Below are 18,532 nucleotides of genomic sequence, written 5' to 3' on the forward strand. Positions count from 1 at the left end.
GGACACATAAATAGCAGCGAGACTTTATTAAAACTCATCTATTAACAAGACCCCACATGGCCCAAGAAAGACTCCGTGGCTCCCACACAGATCAGCTCCCCCATTCACAGACGGTTAAAAAATACCAGCCAATGGACCGAGGAGGAGGGGAAGAACATCTATTATTGTTAGAGCCCATAATAGGTTGGGCCTGCATGAGTCGTTTCAGGCAATCATGGTCTTTTCAATCTGTTTCAGATGCTTTGATTAGAGAGTGATGTACAGCAGGCAGCAACATCCAAAAACATCATTTTTAGAGCCGTCACAGTGATTTCTCCATCAGGTCGCACGGCTTCCCTGATTAACTCAGGTAGACAGGCATCAGATCAGCCTTCCTCCTGATCCTTGGACGGCCCACAGGGAGGGCGTCTGTGTTTGCATATATGTGTGTGTGTGTGTGTGTGTGTGTGTGAGAGAGAGAGAGAGAGAGACAGAACATGCGAGACAGACAGACAGAAATAATCAGAAAAGAGACAGAGATAGAAATTATGTGACTGCCTTGAAGGCTTTTGGTAACCAGCAATCCTCCACAAGCCCGATGCCTTAATCAAGAAGATAACCACCATTTCGCCTTCTAATTGGAGTCACACGAAATGAGAAATACCATATGACATCAATACAATGCCCACACACACCCACAACTAATCAGATTAAGACATTGCAGGGTGCTCGGTGGAAGCAGTGAGGCAGGTGCATGGAAAGCTTTTTGTTGAAGGATTTCCTTCAGCATTTGTCACAATATGAGAATCCAGCTCTCGTCCAAGCCAACGGCAGTTAAATGGTGGGTCTAAAGCTGTCATGTTCATGGAAATAATCAGACAGGATCCTGCTATATTGTAAAAAAAAAAAAAAAAATGTTTTTCCCCACACATGGTCTACCATGCTAAAATGAGATTAACAGGAAGGAGGTATAAAAAAGGGAAAGAGAGGAGGCGACCTCAAAATATAGATTATCAACATCAAAAAGAGGTCAACGCCGGTTTGCTTTATATGTAATGTGTGTCAACATCTCAACAGATATTCAAATCAACATGCATAAAGAGGTTACCACACTAACATTTGAGTATATACAGTTGTATTCAAGAACAAAGTGTTAATTACAGTATATGTGCTATGCATCAGCAAATTTGTCATGGGAAAGATGGGATGATATAACAAAACAGATTGTATAAATACTAAAATGATGACAGGCATCAACCACAATCGATTGATCCATCCATCTGTCCATGTTCTGTAGCCCCTTATTTCTGATTAGGCCCAAGCTACCAGTACCACTGGACAAACATAAGGAGTAAGTGCAGTGGTACCCCCTTATGGCTGGTTTTACACGGTGCAACTGAAATGCAACTTCAGATCAGTGCAAACTATGGCCGTTTCTGCCAAAACGTTCCAGGGCAAGGTTCCTGGGTGTTGCTCTTGGAAGAAGAGAAGGGCCAAAGCAAGAACTCGATAAGATCTTGTGTGTTTGTGTTTCCACTGCATCCCGAGAGGAGCCAACTTAACGCAAAATGGGAGAAAGTGTCCAGTCATCGTGTGAGCAAATGACAACAGCAACACAGTAAACATGGCAGATGTCGAGGCCGCTGTTATCTTCATAATCACTGATCACTGTGATGTTGCATTAACTAGTGGAGAAGAGAGGCTTGCAGGTTGAAAATGAGATTGAGAACACTCAAAAAGGAAGAGAGGAAAAGAGGGAACTGCTGTTATGGAGATCAGATGTGACACAGCGTGCTGTTGTAAACAGAGACGAACATTATGTTTCTCCATCAACTGCTCGCCAAATGATCTCTTGATAGAATGACCTTTCAAAAATGTGCTCGCAGTCGCTTGCTCCTGTTTTTAAAAATGGCTGGGGTGACAATTTGGTGCTGCTTGTCATCAATGAAAACAACCAAGGATGTTCAGCAATGGCCCCGAGTAACTCTAAGAGTACTTCCTCAATGTCAGAGACGGTTTGGGGGGCCAGGAAGACAGGAGCCCAAAAAGACGGACCAGTTCCTCTGGTGGGGCTAAGGATAAGGGTTCCTGGTTCCTCAAAAGAGTTCCTGGGTTCCCGGGATAGTGCCTGCAGTAGAAAAAGGGTTTGAGTTATTTTTTTTTTAGTTTTTTAGTTGGGCTCGCAGCACCATTTGTAATGTTCCATGTGGGAGCAGAACAGTCTTGGAGCCAAAAAATTGATTTGAGAGCAAAACTATCAACACAGCAATCAAGAAAGTTTTATTGCAAATCAAATAAATTTGTGATTAAAATCTGACTCAGACACTCTTTTTTTCTCTTTTTGCAAATCCAACATGTTTTGTTTTGCGAATACAGAAGTTTTACTTGTGGATCCAAAAGTTTGGCTTGCTGTTGAGCTGAATCTCTTGGGAGGGACCTACGCTGAAAGATGTAAGACACGTCTCTGCTGGCCGGTCTCCATGGGAGTGACAGCAGTTGTTGTTGTTATGTGGAAACCATACCATACCATATGCAAACCGCCAGAGCCTCTATAACACACACACACGCACACACACACACACACACACACACACACACACATATATATATATATATATATATATATATATATATGTACCTGCAGAAACAGCCTGCCTAAAGCTGAGGGGTCAACCTTATTTTCTACAGCATCAACTCACTGATATATGTGACTGATACTCACTCGCTCTTAGATGCCATGCTTAGGTAGATCCTCAAGGTCCCATGGGGGCAATGCAATTTATTCTGTCAGTTTACTTTCAGCAACTAATATTAAGACTTTCAACTCACCAAACATGCCTGATGATCAGTTCTCTATTTTGTCAGAGAGAGAGAGAGCAGAGATTTGGTTCATTATCACATTTTTTTTTTTTTTTTAAACTATTTTACTGTACAATAGAGGAGCCACAGAAGATTCAGGGAGGGGTGCTGTAGGCTTCAGTAGGGGTTAAAAATCAACTTAAACCTGTGCTTTTGATTTCACATGTAGTGTGTTTGGTGGATTACTGAGAAACACTTCCTTCAATACAAACTAAATGAGTGAATTTTTATGACTGTAGTTGTTTTGGAGCTGTGAGAATGAAGTCCATCAGGATTTCATGTTATATCATGTCTCTCATTTTGAAACAGCAGCGTCGGTGTGAATCTTTCAGGGCTCTAATAATCCCGCCGGACTGCCCAGACACATCCTGAAGATTTGCTCCGAAGCAGAAGCAACACTGCATCATATTGCAGTGCAGTCTTTTTTTAAAGACAATAATACATACATTTTTTACTTTTATAAAAGAGACTTTTTGGGAACCCGGCCTCATTCAAAAGTTCTGTTTCAGAGTCATTAACCGTCTAGAGTTTGGCTGTGAACTTCTGTTTAAGATCTAAATGATGTTTTTGTTTTGTTTTTGTTTCTTTGGAGAGAAATGGCTCCTTTCCCAGAGCACCCCACTGTAAGTTAAGTGTGACACCCCCCTCTACTGATGAAAAGCTTCAACTGCAGCGAGATAAATGATCTCTGAGGAAAACACAGCACTTTAATTTGCTACAACCCTGCGTGCAGTTCAGCTGAATTCATTGTCTCATTATTGTCATATTGTAATTAGCTGTTGAGTAACAAGTTACATCATCAAATAGATAATTAGACTGCTGATTCATAAAATTTTGCTCCCATGAAATTATTGTCTCCTGGTGAATAGTGGAATTGAGATCAATGACTAATGAAAAAAACTCTAGGAAAAAAAATCTAGGAAATGCCATTGAAAAAAAAAAAAAAACAAGAATACAGTGAAATTCAGAAAATATTCCTAACTTAAAAAAGGCAAACAAAAAAATAATTAAATCTGAATTTGCACCGATGTATGGAAACAATAGTAACATATGTATTTATGATAGTCTAGACATTACATGGCACACGGCAAATAACAGTACAGTCTAACACTTTGATAAAAAAAAAAAAAATCACAAATGAGAGAGAAAATTTAAGAGAAATATTTTTTCATTTATCTTATGTATGTGTAATGAACAATCAGAAAAGATGAAGCAAACATGTTGCTGATTTTAAGAGAATCCTGCAGCAACCCAGTAATTAGTGGAGAGAACAATCAAAACTAAGATGGAACAACTCCCATAGTCCCATCCCCTTGATTCACCGCAGCTCTAACAGATGGTAAAACACATAGATAGATAGATAGATAGATAGATAGATAGATAGATAGATAGATAGATAGATAGATAGATAGATAGGTATACTTTATTGATCTGGGAAATTGAACTGGGAAATTCACACGTTACAGCAGCATCATCAATAAAAACATAAAAACATTTTTTAAAAAAAATAAATAAATAAACATGGAAAGCTGAATGCCATAGAAAAGAAATGCAAATATTAAAAAAAAAGATTAATCAGAATCAGAAATACTTTATTGATCCCTGAGGGGAAATAAAAGGTGCAACAGCACAGACGTTTCAAACAGACCAAAGCTCTGGGGAAATCTGTTGTGGAAAGCTGAGCTCCTGAGGACAGCATGTGACCTGATGTTTACTCACCAGTATTAACAAAACCAATAAATACATCTTTAAAGAAAAAAAAAAAACATTTTCAATAGATCTCCATGGAGAGATACGGCCTGAATTCCTCTCCTTGGTTCTCAAGAGAACAAATAATTCATTCATCAGAGCGTCTTTAATGCCAGAAATTAGTTTATCAAAATAATGTCAAAGGGTGGGTATTATTAACATTTAAACCAAAAGCTTTTATTAAAACATTAGAATCCATTGTGGAGCAAGTGAGTCATCATTTGAGTTTAACTTCAAAGAACAGGTAATTAAACCTTCTTGTGGCTGAGAATCTGTAATTTGATCTCCATGATCAGCTTCCACTTCCACTTTCAGGATAAACTGTCTCCAGACAGCCAATCAGAGGGAGAAATGCCCCTGGCTTTTATCATATGAACATGGGTTTTTTGCCATGCAAGAAGTTGCATTATTCAGTCCATAATTACCTGAGGGAAATAACATGCTGTGTTTTTCGATTAGATAGAGACAAGATGAGTTATAAAGTGGAAGTTAAGTCTAATTTGCTACAACCCTGCGTGCAGTTCAGCTGAATTCATTGTCTCATTATTGTCTTATTGTAATTAGCTGTTGAGTAACAAGTTACATCATCAAATAGATAATGTCTAATCAAATAGTACATTGAGTTAATTTTTCTTCTTTTGCTCAGCTCATTTAACCTAGTTTATCAGTGGCTCATTAAATGATGGTACTTTGTTTAAACTATAATATATATATATACACACACACACACAGTACAGGCCAAAAGTTTTGACATGCCTTCTCATTCAACGCGTTTTCTTTATTTTCATGACTATTTACATTGTAGATTCTCACTGAAGGCATCAAAACTATGAATGAACACATGTAGAGTTATGTACTTAACAAAAAAAGGTGAAATAACTGAAAACATGTTTTATATTCCAGTTTCTTCAAAATAGCCACCCTTTGCTCTGATTACTGCTTTGCACACTCTTGGCATTCTCTCGAAGAGCTTCAAGAGGTAGTCACCTGAAATGGTTTTCACTTCACAGGTGTGCCTTATCAGGGTTAATTAGTGGAATTTCTTGCTTTATTAATGGGGTTGGGACCATCAGTTGTGTTGTGCAGAAGTCAGGTTACTACACAGCCGACAGCCCTATTGGACAACTGTTAAAATTCATATTATGGCAAGAACCAATCAGCTCTCAAGTGTTCTTCCTTGACATTTGTGTGTGTGTACTTATTTCACATATTTTCCAAGATTCTCCAGATAAGGGTATTTAATACATTTCACCAAATAGACCGGACAGTGACTCTCCTGGGAGCTTAAGATCTAAACTGCATGAGAATGGTGAGTTGGACTTTTGAGTTTAATGAGTTTTAATTCAGCTTTCAAGTTTTCATGTAGTTTCTGCTTGTTCAGTTAACAAAAAAAAAAAGCCCCCAGTACCATCATGTCTGTTGACTCAAATTATTTTCAAAGCAGATGGCAAGCAGCTAGCTCAATTAATAACAAACAAAAAAAAAAACTAGCTACTCTGAATGGGTTCTGTAATCTTCTGTGATTAGGATTAAAGTTTTAGATAAAACACAAGACTGCAACTGCTTGCACTTAATACACACTGTCCACACTTTCACCTAATGTGAAGCCCTTACATATGCACTGATTTTTAAGTTTACCTAGTTATGACACAATTGCATGTATACCATTGCAAGCCATTTATTTTAAGTTAAGTGCAATTCTTCAGACATCAGAAATAAAAACAAATCAATACACTTTCTATAAACATTTATTTATCTTTATTGGTCAGAAGAAACCAACTCAGACAAGGACTCCGTATTGTTTGAGAACATCTGTGTATTTTGCAATTTTGCCCTCGACGTTCTTCTCTGCCTGCTTGGTCAGCTTGATCTGGGTCTTTTTCTTGGCATAGCGGAGCTTGGCCTTCTCTTTTCTCTTCTCCTCGAGGGTGGCTGTGACAGCCTGGTATTTCCATCCGACCTCATGTGCCAGGCGCCCGAGGAGGGCGAACTAGGAGGCAAAGGAAACCAAAACATGTCAGAAATGTCCAAGTGTCATGTGTCACTACAGCAGTATAAAACTGACATTTCCTTCATTACAGACTGTTCACATTCAAACATAAACAAATTCAGATTGATTGGGTTCCAAACAAGCTCCTAACAAAAAGTGCAAATTAAATGTGTTCTAGCAGGTATTTCACCTCCACAGGTCCAAGTCACAATTTGGACTTTAGACACTGAATTAGTAAACTTGTCTTGGATATACATTTTGCATTACATGGGATATTTGACATTGGGATTCAGTTTGAGGCTTCAGCTTTAGGCACAACTTGTCCCTGACTCAACTCAGCAGTCAGATCCGTAAAGTTTTGCTCATCAGTAGATGATCAGGTTCGGGATAAAGAGCTCATCACTGTCAAGCAAGAACAACAGTTGTGGCAGGTGAAGTGAAGCATTTTGACAGAGCATCTGTACAGATGTTGTCAAAGATTATCCTTGTTTTCAAAGCATTTTGAAAGGCAAACTCCTAATTCAAGTAATTAGGTTTGACATTCAAGCCTGCTTTCACACTCCACTAATTGTGAGACGCTCACCTTGCGAGTGGGCTTCAGACGCACAATCTTAAGGGCGGCTGGGACAACCATGCGCTTCCTCTGTGGGACAGAAACCAAAAATCAGACAAAGAAGCAAACAGCAGGCCCAATCAAACGTAGGACAGCTCGTCTCAGACTCAAGTTATTTTCAGAATCAATACTCAAACAAGGTAGGTAAGGAATTTAGTGTCAACATCATAGACAGCACAGGGATACAGGGACATTTAAGGGCCTGGTTGCCAGTATATTCACCTTGTCATAAGGTGGGGGGATCCCATCGAACACCTTCAGCCTCTCCAGGGCAGCCTGACCTCTCTTGGTTTTATGAGGGAGCATACCTAGATTTGCAGAAACAACCGTAAGCTCAAAACACTTTGGATGAAAATATCACAATGGTATAATGAACGACCATTTTCCAGAGGGCAACAGCTTGACTCAGCAGTCAGATCCGTAAAGTTTGACTCATCAATAGATGATCAGCTTCGGGATAAAGGGCTCATCACCGTCAAGCAGATAAAAACTTATACTATGTCAAATGACAGGCCATTTAAATCTTTCACTTGTGATCCAAATGAAGCCAGAGACCAAGAACTAGACAAGCAAGACATGAGCTCCTACAACTCAGTTCATTTCATTACATTTTTGCTATGAACAAACAGCACCGCACTAGTTCAGATTAGTGACCATTCATAGGCATCTTATTCAGTTAATAGACTTCACTCAAACTGAACTTAGCTCACTAAAACCCACACAAAAATTCAATCTAACAAAAAGATGTATTGTTTTAGTTATTCAAGTGGCAAATCCTTTACATTCACTGTAACAAGGTAGATGGGTAGATATTATAGCTTCGACAAAAAGAAATATTACAGCAGTATCAAAAATGTCTACAGCCCACTCTACAAATCTCACCTCTGACGGTCCTCCAGAAGATCCTGCTGGGAGCTCTGAAGTGGTACGGTCCACGAGAGGGATTGGTGTTCATCCTCTTGCGCAGGAAAGCCAGGTACTTCACTGCAGAGAGGAACATGACACAGAGGCCATTTCAGGCACATTACAAGCACACACGACAGCAGGTGAGGGCGAGAACATTTCACCAATAACGTGACGCTCGTGTCTCAGATGGTAGTGCATGTAAAGTAATCTCATGGTCGTTAAACTCGAATAACTAACTGTAGGGAATCATCACGGACAGCAAGCGTGTCAGCCACAAGGCAAGGCAAACCAAAATTTAATTAAGTCACATAAAATGCACTCACGTTTGTTGCGGTAGAAGTTACCGGAGATGTTGATACCCTCACATCTCACCACTACCACTTTGTGGCCTGGACAAAAAAACAAACACAAAGGTCAGTGTTTCAACATTCAAAGGAAGAAAAACTGTTTCTGGTGATAATCTATCGCCTGTCTCAGATGGTAGTGCATGTGAGTTTTTTCATGGCTGTTAAACTCAAGCAAGGGGGATAATAATCATCATAGACAGTCTGCAGCGAACACAGCATTGAACAAGGCCTTGAGTGAATAAATGAGCTAATACATAGCATGATTTAAACTTTATGACAAAGTTTCCATACATACCAAGGAGAACCTGCTTAGCCACGATGGCAGCAAGCCGGCCGAGTAGATGGCCCCTGCCATCCAGCAGCAGAACCTGGACACAGTAGGGACAAGAAGCCCGGGTTAACTTCCTTAATTAAAAAAGGTGCTACTTCTACTGCCATCAACATGCAAGGAGGCTAGCTGTTAGCTTGGTGCTAACCCTTGCAGTAGTTCCGCCCAACACTCACCGATGTTTAATTCATTATGATTGTTATAGCTGGACAGTAACGCGCTTATTTTACATTAAACGTATTGGCAGCGTCTCGATGTGAGAGTTTGGTGACAGCACATGTGCAGCTCTATAACACGCCGTGCAGCTTCACCCGGTGTAGCCGTAAAGCATGTTGACACGTTAACCAAACGTGCTGCCGACTAAACGTGGAGGATACTTTTACTGCGTGGCGCCACTTGTGAGCAAATTAGCTTTCTCACATATAGGTAATACTGAAATTTAAGTATTTGTTACGCTATTTAACCTGTTATGCGTGACTGGGCCTGTGGCTAATGCTACCAAGCTAGCGATGCTGACTGGCTAGGGAGGCTGCCATAATGAAGGCACGTCTGCTCAGCTGCGGCTGCCCGTCTGACTGCGCTTAAAATACACTCTTCCAACAACACGACAGGCAAAATAAAGACAAAACCGAGTTGTGCGATAGGTATTCTCTCCGGTTAGGAGGTAGAAATACTTTTTAGCGTCCACTGTGAAGCAAAAGTGAAGATTGTTAGTCTCCCGCACTTGCCCACCTTATTGAACCGGTCCGCCATGATGCGCGAAAAGAAAGAGCGACGGGGCTGCCCGCGGTAAAAGGCAGGGGTTTGACGGAAATGACGATATTTTTTCTGTCTCTTTCTTCTTTGGACTGGGTAGATTTGACGCTACAGTGGGAATGTGCTGCCCTCTGCTGGTTATTATTGATGCCCCTTTTGACAGATATTCATATTTTGTTATATAAGCCAATACTGTGCAGATTTGGTGCAATAATCCAAGTTAAGTAAATTGCCTATGCACATGCTTGCCACAGAGAAGCATCTATCTATCTATCTATCTATCTATCTATCTATCTATCTATCTATCTATCTATCTACTGGATCTGGTTACTTTCTGAGGAATATCTAAATTTAAAACAATGGTGTATCACTATTTTACTACCCTGTAAGAAAAATGGAAAAGCAATGGAAAAATGGAAATGGAAAAAATGGAAAAGCAAGAAAGCCATGAGAATATATGAAGCTTATTGATTTTATTTTTAATTATTATTTTTTTAGGTTACACTGTTAATGTTTCTGCACCCTAATTTATTACAGTAGCTCAATGAAATTCTGTTGTGGAAAAATATGGGCCAAATTATACTAAAATGTTTCCACTGTAGATTGAAATAAACTGTTGTTTATAGAGGAACAGGGGAAGGGAGAGGAAGAAGAAAAAGAAGAAGTTAGGACTGTGATCAGAGGTGATGAGTGAGGACAGATGGGCCAAGTGAGAAGTTAATGCAATATTGCATAAAACCCACAGTCAAACACTGTGGTGGAAATATTCACATGTGGGGATGTTTTGCATGCTTTAAAGCTGGTCACGCGCACAGACACACCACACTAGCTGGAGAAACACGGGTCAGTCTCAGTCTTCACCTGCATGGCTTTCCCTCCGCAGGGCTCGGCCTACATCTCTGCTGATGGGAAAGTCTTAACTCTGTCAGCTAGAGTGACAGCCATGACAAATGAAAAATGTGTTATCTTGATTGACAAATGTGCTCTAAAACAAAAAAGCCTCTTGGTTGTGGACTCAGGGTTTTGGCACTCTAAGACCGTGCATTGTAATTGTAATTTTGTTTGATAGTTTCAAAGGATGAGCATATGGATATCTGGTGTATGCGAGCTTTGGTCCACTCATCCATTTTCCACCCCTTCTTCTTGGTCAAGGTGACAAGGGGACAAGAGCCTAACCCAGCATGCACCAAGGCAAGGACTATGTCAGGAAACATGTTGGACCAGATCACTAATGCTTTAATATACAAGTTGTATATTCACATTTTCATATATTAAGCTTCCTTTGTTACTTAACATAAAAACTGATTTATGCGTCACTCAAAAAAAGCAGCTGATAGGGTCATATGGAGCAATTTAAAGAATATTGTCTGCTTTCTTTATGATTTTTTTTTTAATCTGAAATACACAGTACACCAAACAAAAGGTTCAATCTCATGTTTAACATAATGTGGCAACAACAACCATTTTATCACAGCTGTTTTAATGACTTCAAAGTATTTATAATACACACATCCATGGCTGGCCTGGTGAGAACAGTGCATGCAGCAATCCGGCTGATTACTAACAAGTTATTCGGTAAGGACGATGAGGATCACTTCAAGTCGCTGCCGGATTTCACTCAGTCGTCGTGCTTCAGCTTCCTGATTTTTCCCTTATGGCGGTCAATCTCACGCTGCAGGCGCTCAATCTCCTTCTTGTGGTGGTCGATCTCCTCTTGGTGGTGCTGCTTCAGTGCAGCCAGCTGCTCCTGCTCCTTACGCCTGTGCAAACACAGGAGAGAAAAGAGGAGTGTGAACGGATTGACAGCAGGTAAAAGGAGGGAGGAAAAGGAAAAGATTCAGGGGGAAGATGGAATGGAAAGATTAGAAAGAGGTAAAGAAAACAGAGATGGGCCCATTATCCATAGATAAGATTCCCTGACTTTTCCACAGCCTCGATGACTAAGTTGTTGATTTTTCAAGCGCTATAAACATGATTTTTATCCTTCATCAAAAATTTGAAACAATTCATATCAGAGCTGATTATTCTGAGCATAACCTAAACAAATAACCAGTTGATCATTTGATAAACGGAAGCTGGCAAATTCCAAAACTTATCCAAAAACCTTTTCAAACTGCCCGACTTTCCATGATTTTCCAGAATGTGCATGACCCATGGGAGCCCTCAGTGTTGCCAGCCTGTGAGAAAATGAATAGTGTTAATCTCATGTACATTTTGCGGCTGCGAGGAAACAAATACATACTTGAAGTACATCTCCTCCTCGGCGGCCTGCTTCTTGCCCATGGCTCCTCCTGCCTCCCGGATAGAGCCTCCTCCCCCTCCACCTTTCCCGGCTCCTTTGCCCAGCTCACCCAGCTGGGACAGAGAGGGGGGGGGGACACACCAAGGGGACAGCGTGTTTAATCAGACCTCCAGTAATAACACCAGACCCCTGCTGGGACACATGCTTTTTTTCCTGTGGACTGTTCATTTTAACAGAGGCTGCGGGCATACAGGTTCCTCTGATTTCAACCATTTTCTCCACGAGTTTTGATCTCCACATTTAGTCAGGTGACATTTCACTTATCTGACAGTGTGATACAAACACTTCTCCCGCCCAGTGGACCCTGGACAAGCCACGCTTTTTTTTCAAGGTCAAGTTTCGGTTTATTTTACAAAAATACAACCAAAAAAGAGCCCTTTGTTTGCACAGGTGCCAGGTGAGGCTTTGGCAAAAGAACTGACGTTGTTGTTTTTGTCAAACAATGCAACTGCTAGATGAGTGAGTTGCTGCCCGTTTTAACGTGAGACTGATTTAATTTCCTAATAAGTGGCTTGACAGGTGATTTCTTCATTTCAAAATATATATATATAAAAAAAAATAATAATAATAATAAATGCAATACAATTCTGATTAATACTCAATTACAAATTTTGATTCCTCGACGTCACGTTACAGCTTTTGTCAGATAGATAGCTTGGTAACATCATTTTTAATTGATTTAACGCAACAATATTAACATGGCAGCCGAAGCAGCGCGTGTGTCCAGGTGCCGGGGCTTCGCACGAGCCTCTCTCACCTGGTCGGATGACATCCTCAACTGTGAGCTGATAAAACCCCTCACGTTAGGCCTCAGAAACCTCGCCATATTTACCCCAGGATGGGAAAACAACATTGAGATCGCACGTTGCCCTTGTCCTCAAAATTACACCAGACAGGACCGCGCCACTACTGACTGGATACAGGGGGGCATAAACGCTCAGCACGCTTTAGTATTAACTCACAGTCCATTACTAGACATTTCTAAAATTGATATTAAATGTGCATTAACGAGACTAAGCACTCAGTCTTGAGAAATTGTGAAAATGAGGAGAAACATCAGTCCCCCTATTTGTGTAAATGGTACGATCCGAGGCTGGACGGCGTGATTCTGCACGCAGCTGCTGACCCCACGCTGCCGCCGCGCTCTGCCCTGTCATGTTATGATAGGATTTGTTAAGTAGAGTCTGAATTTTTGGGTAAATAGGTCATTTTAATCAGTCCTAACCTGCAGGCATGTTTTTTTTTTTTTTTTTTTTTACACGCACAAATACACTCACTGTGAATATAATCACCATTTAAAAATGCATAAATTAAGTAAAATTGAGTTATTGTTGTTGAAGTGGTGCTGGTAAAATTCATCATGACACATTATTTCAACTGACCACCATAAAACCTCTGATAATTGTCATTTCAGTAGTGGAAATATTTCTGTTTATGTAAGTAACATATAATGTATGTACAAACCTGATCCTTGGCATTGTAGTTATTATTAATGTGATTCAACTCATAAAACAACAAAGCATAATAAAAGAGAAATGCTTTGAAAGATTTTATTCAGTACTGCTAACAAACAGTATGGTATACTCCCTCTTCTAACAAACCAAACACTGACTTGGCAGATCTTGGCAGACCCACCCTCCAGTCATCCATAAATACTCTGCTTGCCATTCAACTTTGGGCTCCCACAAGCCCAAAACCAAAAAGGAAAAAAAAACTAAACAGCTGGTCAACTTAAAATTTCAAACCACATTCAATATTTTCCACAAATCACTTCATACGCCATTATGCTATCCATCAAAGTTACATAAGTACAAGTACGGTTGGACCCTTGTTTGCAAGCAAGTGCATTAGAAGAAGGAAAACAAGCTCCTCCCAACCCGCCCCACCCCCATGGCATGTAAAAATGAAAATCCAAAATCTAATGTGACTTTTTGCACCGTCCTGTTCATAACAGTGTCTACGATCTGGCCAGAGTCATACACAATCAGAGGCACTCAAATGTTTTCATCAAAATAAAACAGGTACAATGATCCATCTGCCAGACTTGGGTTTTAGATGACATTGACTCTGAGCTGAGCTGGCCTGAAAAAGGCACTGCCAAATAAGCAGCAGCTGCACTGGGGGACAACTCGACATATTCTGGCCTGTGTATCTGCAAAAACACTCACGAGTACGTCAAAAAGGTGTGAACACTTCTCATGTCTGTTTTTGGTTTTAAACAATAAAACCTCAGTATACTGGGACTAACTAGCATACTGTTTCTCAAAAAACAAAATGCTGTAATGATCACACTATCATGCTCTTGATAGTTGTAAAACTTTGCAAAAGGAAGTGGCATGCTCTGCATGTAAAATATAAAGTTTTATAAATGACAACTTGTAGGGTTAAATTTGCTTTAGAATGACATAAAAAAGCATAATTATAACAAATAAAACAAGAAAAGAAATAAAAGCTTTGCAGTGTGTGACCTGTGCTCTGACTACAGCGTTTCTGTGCACACACATTGCCCAGATGTATTGCTCTCAGCAAGTGCATATCAGGCGTTTTCATACTGGCTTTAGGAAAGAGCGGGAACTTCACTTCAGGCCCGGTAAGATTTCTGAGACTGCTTTGTGCTGATCTAGTTTGGTTTTGTTTGGAGCAAGTTGTAAGCAAAGGGAGCTGTATGGAAACAAATGGTCAAGTGAAGAAACAACTAAAACCGGATAACGGGGGGGAGCAGATAGGTAGAAAAAGACGAGGGTGCATCACAGGGCCAGGAGCGGCCTGCGCAGACCCTTAGGAGGAGGCAGCGATCGCTGCTCCCCCTTCCAAGCCCGTCAGTCCTGCTTGACGTTGCCCAGCGCTCGCAGGCGTTCCAGCAGGGGAGGGTGGGAGTAGTGCCACATGGAGAACAACCAGTCAGCCACAGGAAAGCCCAAGTTGTCCTTGTTGAGCTTGATGAGAGCAGAGTACAGCTCAGAAGCTTTCCCCATGCCTCGTGCAAAGGCGTCTGCCTGGAACTCAAACCTGCGACTCAGGACTGTCAGACAGAAGGACAAGAGCTGCGGAGAGAGAAAGTATGAAAATTACAAGTTTCTAAAGGGAACTTTTCATGAACAATGGGATGCTGCTTCATGAATTTGAATTCACATGGATGTCTGAGAATGGAACATCTGCAGGAGTTTTAAACTGGTAGGGATCCTATAAGTAAAAATATTAGCAATATAAAGTAATGTGACAGTGAAGTGCTCACTGGACAATATTTAGTATGCATTGAAAAAGTCTATTTGAAGATTAAACAGTGAAATGACAGATAAACATCAACCCCTAAACATGGGTAGTGTGTTTATCTATGCAATCCCATAGTTACCTCATTGTAAGGAGAGAAGATGAACTGGAAGATAATCATCAAGCCTATTAATGTGGGCTGGCTATCATTGAAGCCAAAAGCTTGGAACAGCTCCTTCCGACCAATAAGAACAGCAAACAGGAAGAAACACAGGAAGGAATTCATCTGCAGAAAGAACAGGAAGAGGCCAGATCTTAGCATAATTATTGTTAACTCACATTTGTATGCAGTGGGTGCACATTTGATCACACATACTTCAATATGACTGCTTTTGACTGGAATGCTTTGTGTCTGCATCTGATCATATGTAATGATGTCAATTTGTTGCTTTTTTGGTGCAATTCTTAAAGAAAACACACTGACAAGACAGTGGACAGAAAACTGTGTCTACAGTGAGATGTTTGATTAAATCCACCTGACTGATGACGATGTTCTTGACCGTGTGGCCGAGCTTCCAGTGGCCGAGCTCATGGCCCAGAACTGCAAGGATCTCTGGGTTGTTGCAGCCTTGCCTCTTGTTCTGGACAAAGAAAGAGGACAAATTACAAATTGAGCATGACAGGATCATCTCCTAAATACTTAAAATATAAACTGAAAATACAGGTTTGTTACTATTACAAGCCATAATGATTAACTGATTTAATGAAAAAAAAATATACTCCTTTCCAGGGCTAACTCACTAATTTCCTAAAACTTCTAGGTTAATGGTTAATGGTTTGTGCATCACTGCAATGAGAACTTTGTTGAATAATGGGTAACTGGTTCCCATGGTAACCTTGGGCTTGGGTTTGGGCTCGCTGGGTGTGTCGTCAGTCTCTGCATGCTCAGGCTGTGGCTCGGCAGTCTTATTGAGGGGAGAGTAGTCCTCCAGCAGCGTGTCAAACAACACAATGTGCTTGTTCTTGAAGAACCCATAGAAGTAGGCATTGCTGTGTGATGACCGCTTGGAGCCTGGAAGAAAAAAATACAACTCTGAAGACATTCTCAACAAATATCTGCCTCCTACAATATGTTACATTAAGTATTCAGACAGCCACTAGACATATCCAACATGCCCTGAAGACATGCACTATACTGAAGAAATCATAAGGCTAACAATAATAAGGCATGGAAATATAAAGACTGCATGGGCATTTGGCTTCATTAGCATTAACTTAGTGCTTTACCTTCTACTACATAAACCTTAGTGAGAGGAAAACTAATAGACTTGGCCATGGACTCAATTTCCGTCTTCAGCTCTCCCTCTGGCAGTGGAGTGAATTTGTCAAAAAGGGGGGCAATATAGTCAGCATAGATGGTAACAAGTACCTGAGAAAACATGAGAACAGGGGAAGAAAATGTATTAGGAAGTGGTAATTACCATCTACAGCATAAATACAGAATAACCTGCAAGTTTCAAGGTATTCCATTATCAGTGATTATATAATACGTAGTAGGAATGACATCAGAGAAGGATGCACTCCTTATAAAATGTTCTCTCATCATCTACATGAAAGCCGGTGAGGAGAATGTAGCACTAACCAGTGAAACACACAGGGTGAAGAGCCAGGCATAGATGAAGAAGTAGTCGCCGCCGATTTTGATGATGTAGAGGAGCAGTGAGGTCACAGGCAGCAGGATACACTGGGTCACTAGAAATTTCTTCACAGCATCCTTGAAGAAGAATCCCAATGTCTAAGTGGGAGACAAAGGAGAGAAAAAAATGCAAATGAAGAGGGAGGGAGAGAAAGAGAGAGGGGTTAGGTGTGTGTGTGTGTGTGTGTGTGTGTGTGTGTGTGTGTGTGTGACCAGCAGTCTCCTAGTGTCTTCACATGAAAGGTGTCAGACTGCGTACCTGCTGGTTAAAGCCATGCTTCTCCTCAATGACAAATGTGTTGTAAATGCTCCAGGGAAGGCCGGTCAAGGCACTGAACAGCGTGGCAAGGGTGAGAAACACAAGGGACTGGGATATCTCATACTCTGGGCCAAATCCAAGGCGAGCAGTCACCGAGCCGGCCACGCCCCACAGGAAGGGGATTCCACCCAGGAGCAGGATCAGCTGCAAGGAGGACAAAAGTTTAAAGCACAGCCTCTTACATCCAGACAAATGGTTGGCCATACCACACAGGAGACAATTCACACAGAGCTTCATAGACAAAATGTCTAATGGGCTGACACCTCAACATCATAAGAAAAAACATGTTTTTACATTATTGGTCCAATCAACATGGCAGATGACGGAGACTTGGGTTACGAGAAGAACTTTCACGACAACTATTTTGACAAAGTAACGCCTTACCGTCCCCTCTGTCTCGGAGTAGAGTCCAGACCAAAAGCTGAAGTTGCTCTTATCCAGCTGATAAAGACGTGACTTCTCAAACGTCTCAGTATCCATGATCTTCCCGAGCTCCTGTGGCACATGTGTAGTTGACCTGTATATCCTCCTCTGCATCGTCGAGGGAGATAAACACAGCAACACATCTGCATTCATAAAAACTTCATATTCTTGATTTGATGAATTCTGTCTAACAGTGACAAGAAGAGCTAGGAAACATAATAAGAGGAATAAATAAAATGGGAACTTGGGGTCGCACTCACAAAGTTTGAAGTTACTGTCAAAGGCCAGGAGCTGATTTCTTTTATGGCTAATTTGTGAAAGCAATAAGTCAAGTGTGAGTTTGCCACTTACCTGTCTGTAAGCAAGGTACGCCTCCCAGAGGTATACTGTCCACGAAAAGCCCAGCACAGCATAAAATATCTGCTTTTCAACCGGGAGGTCGAACACTGTTTCAACCATCTTTCCTCTGCTCGCTGTCAGTGTTGCTCAAGATGGTTTGACTAGCTTGGCAAGCTAACGTTAGCTAGCTTTGGTTGATTACTGACAGCCACAGAGGTCCTGCTTGGCGCACAAACGGGGAGGATCATAAACCGAACGAAATATTGCTTCAACTCGACAGATACTAGCTACACAAAGCTGTGTGGAAACGCTTGCTTTCAGTTTCCATTACAGAGACGAGGCTTTTATAACATCACTCCATTCATGCGAGAGGCGAGCTTGTCCGTTGATGTGCAGCAACAAACTGTGTCGCTGATGAAACGACTGAAACGACTTTGGTTCCGCAGATGAATTTTTTCCCCCCGTATAGGAGTCAGCAGCAAGAAAACTGAATGTGATTTCTGCTATGAACATAAGTTTTACTTTAAGTTTGTGTTTTCTAGCCACTTATACGAGCCAGGAGTCTTGGTGTGCGATACACCTTTAGGCTGAAGTCAGTGGTTTGCCTGTGCTTAATGTAGCTGTTGCCTTACAACTAATTTAAGGTAGAGGAAATGATCGTCCCATCCAGTCTAGTTCAACTTAATCATGACTTTACTTATGAAATGTTTAATGAA

The 18,532-nt window shown here is 41.0% G+C and overlaps 4 protein-coding genes and 4 non-coding genes across 9 annotated transcripts in view; 1 reads left to right on the top strand and 7 right to left on the bottom strand.

Annotated features, from left to right (window-relative positions):
• Positions 1-18,532, top strand: part of LOC115354040 (uncharacterized) — a 222,895-nt gene that overhangs the window by 90,703 nt on the left and 113,660 nt on the right. The window lies entirely within an intron of this gene.
• Positions 6,318-9,626, bottom strand: rpl13a (ribosomal protein L13a). Its single transcript, XM_030044195.1, has 7 exons — positions 9,504-9,626; positions 8,739-8,811; positions 8,420-8,485; positions 8,073-8,174; positions 7,413-7,498; positions 7,161-7,220; positions 6,318-6,577 (listed from the first exon to the last, which is right to left on the bottom strand). The coding sequence occupies exons 1-7, from the start codon at positions 9,522-9,524 to the stop codon at positions 6,368-6,370; spliced, it is 618 nt and encodes a 205-aa protein (XP_029900055.1). The 5' UTR covers positions 9,525-9,626; the 3' UTR covers positions 6,318-6,367.
• Positions 6,910-6,985, bottom strand: LOC115354804 (small nucleolar RNA SNORD50). Its single transcript, XR_003927806.1, has one exon. It is a non-coding gene; the product is annotated as a small nucleolar RNA SNORD50 (small nucleolar RNA).
• Positions 7,593-7,668, bottom strand: LOC115354805 (small nucleolar RNA SNORD50). The gene has a single exon (XR_003927807.1). It is a non-coding gene; the product is annotated as a small nucleolar RNA SNORD50 (small nucleolar RNA).
• LOC115354801 (small nucleolar RNA Z195/SNORD33/SNORD32 family) lies at positions 8,273-8,356 on the bottom strand. Its single transcript, XR_003927803.1, has one exon. It is a non-coding gene; the product is annotated as a small nucleolar RNA Z195/SNORD33/SNORD32 family (small nucleolar RNA).
• Positions 8,564-8,644, bottom strand: LOC115354802 (small nucleolar RNA Z195/SNORD33/SNORD32 family). The gene has a single exon (XR_003927804.1). It is a non-coding gene; the product is annotated as a small nucleolar RNA Z195/SNORD33/SNORD32 family (small nucleolar RNA).
• Positions 10,899-12,870, bottom strand: atp5if1b (ATP synthase inhibitory factor subunit 1b). Of its 2 annotated transcripts, none has more exons than XM_030044200.1 (3): positions 12,591-12,870; positions 11,770-11,886; positions 10,899-11,287 (listed from the first exon to the last, which is right to left on the bottom strand). In XM_030044200.1, exons 1-3 carry the CDS (start codon positions 12,680-12,682, stop codon positions 11,146-11,148), a joined length of 351 nt encoding a protein of 116 aa, XP_029900060.1. In that variant the 5' UTR covers positions 12,683-12,870; the 3' UTR covers positions 10,899-11,145. The 2 variants fall into 2 exon arrangements, with proteins under 2 accessions (XP_029900060.1, XP_029900059.1); XM_030044199.1 differs by having other exon boundaries at positions 11,770-11,882; positions 12,587-12,869.
• zmpste24 (zinc metallopeptidase, STE24 homolog) lies at positions 13,364-18,449 on the bottom strand. Its single transcript, XM_030044193.1, has 9 exons — positions 17,829-18,449; positions 17,439-17,585; positions 16,995-17,198; positions 16,682-16,834; positions 16,327-16,468; positions 15,936-16,111; positions 15,576-15,680; positions 15,182-15,325; positions 13,364-14,873 (listed from the first exon to the last, which is right to left on the bottom strand). Exons 1-9 carry the CDS (start codon positions 17,934-17,936, stop codon positions 14,649-14,651), a joined length of 1,404 nt encoding a protein of 467 aa, XP_029900053.1. The 5' UTR covers positions 17,937-18,449; the 3' UTR covers positions 13,364-14,648.

The sequence above is a fragment of the Myripristis murdjan genome, chromosome 22 (assembly GCF_902150065.1).
Source record: "Myripristis murdjan chromosome 22, fMyrMur1.1, whole genome shotgun sequence".
In the NCBI taxonomy this organism is placed as follows: domain Eukaryota; kingdom Metazoa; phylum Chordata; class Actinopteri; order Holocentriformes; family Holocentridae; genus Myripristis; species Myripristis murdjan.

Bases quoted from the DNA above. Each gene is read 5' to 3' on its own strand.
- rpl13a (XM_030044195.1), bottom strand. From the start codon at position 9,524: ATGGCGGACCGGTTCAATAAG. The intron at 8,486-8,738 runs GTATGTATGGAA...TTTTTTGTCCAG, and splicing joins GGCTAAGCAGGTTCTCCTTG to GCCACAAAGTGGTAGTGGTG. The intron at 8,175-8,419 runs GTGAGTGCATTT...TCCTCTCTGCAG, and splicing joins TAACTTCTACCGCAACAAAC to TGAAGTACCTGGCTTTCCTG.
- atp5if1b (XM_030044200.1), bottom strand. From the start codon at position 12,682: ATGTTGTTTTCCCATCCTGGGGTAAATATGGCGAGGTTTCTGAGGCCT. The intron at 11,887-12,590 runs CCAGGTGAGAGA...CCCCTCTCTGTC, and splicing joins CAGTTGAGGATGTCATCCGA to CCAGCTGGGTGAGCTGGGCA. The intron at 11,288-11,769 runs GTATGTATTTGT...GTGTTTGCACAG, and splicing joins GAGGAGGAGATGTACTTCAA to GCGTAAGGAGCAGGAGCAGC.
- zmpste24 (XM_030044193.1), bottom strand. From the start codon at position 17,936: ATGGTTGAAACAGTGTTCGACCTCCCGGTTGAAAAGCAGATATTTTAT. The intron at 16,835-16,994 runs GTACGCAGTCTG...TCTCCCACTTAG, and splicing joins AGCATGGCTTTAACCAGCAG to ACATTGGGATTCTTCTTCAA. The intron at 14,874-15,181 runs GTAACTATGGGA...CTCTCTCCGCAG, and splicing joins TCTTCTCTCCTTACAATGAG to CTCTTGTCCTTCTGTCTGAC.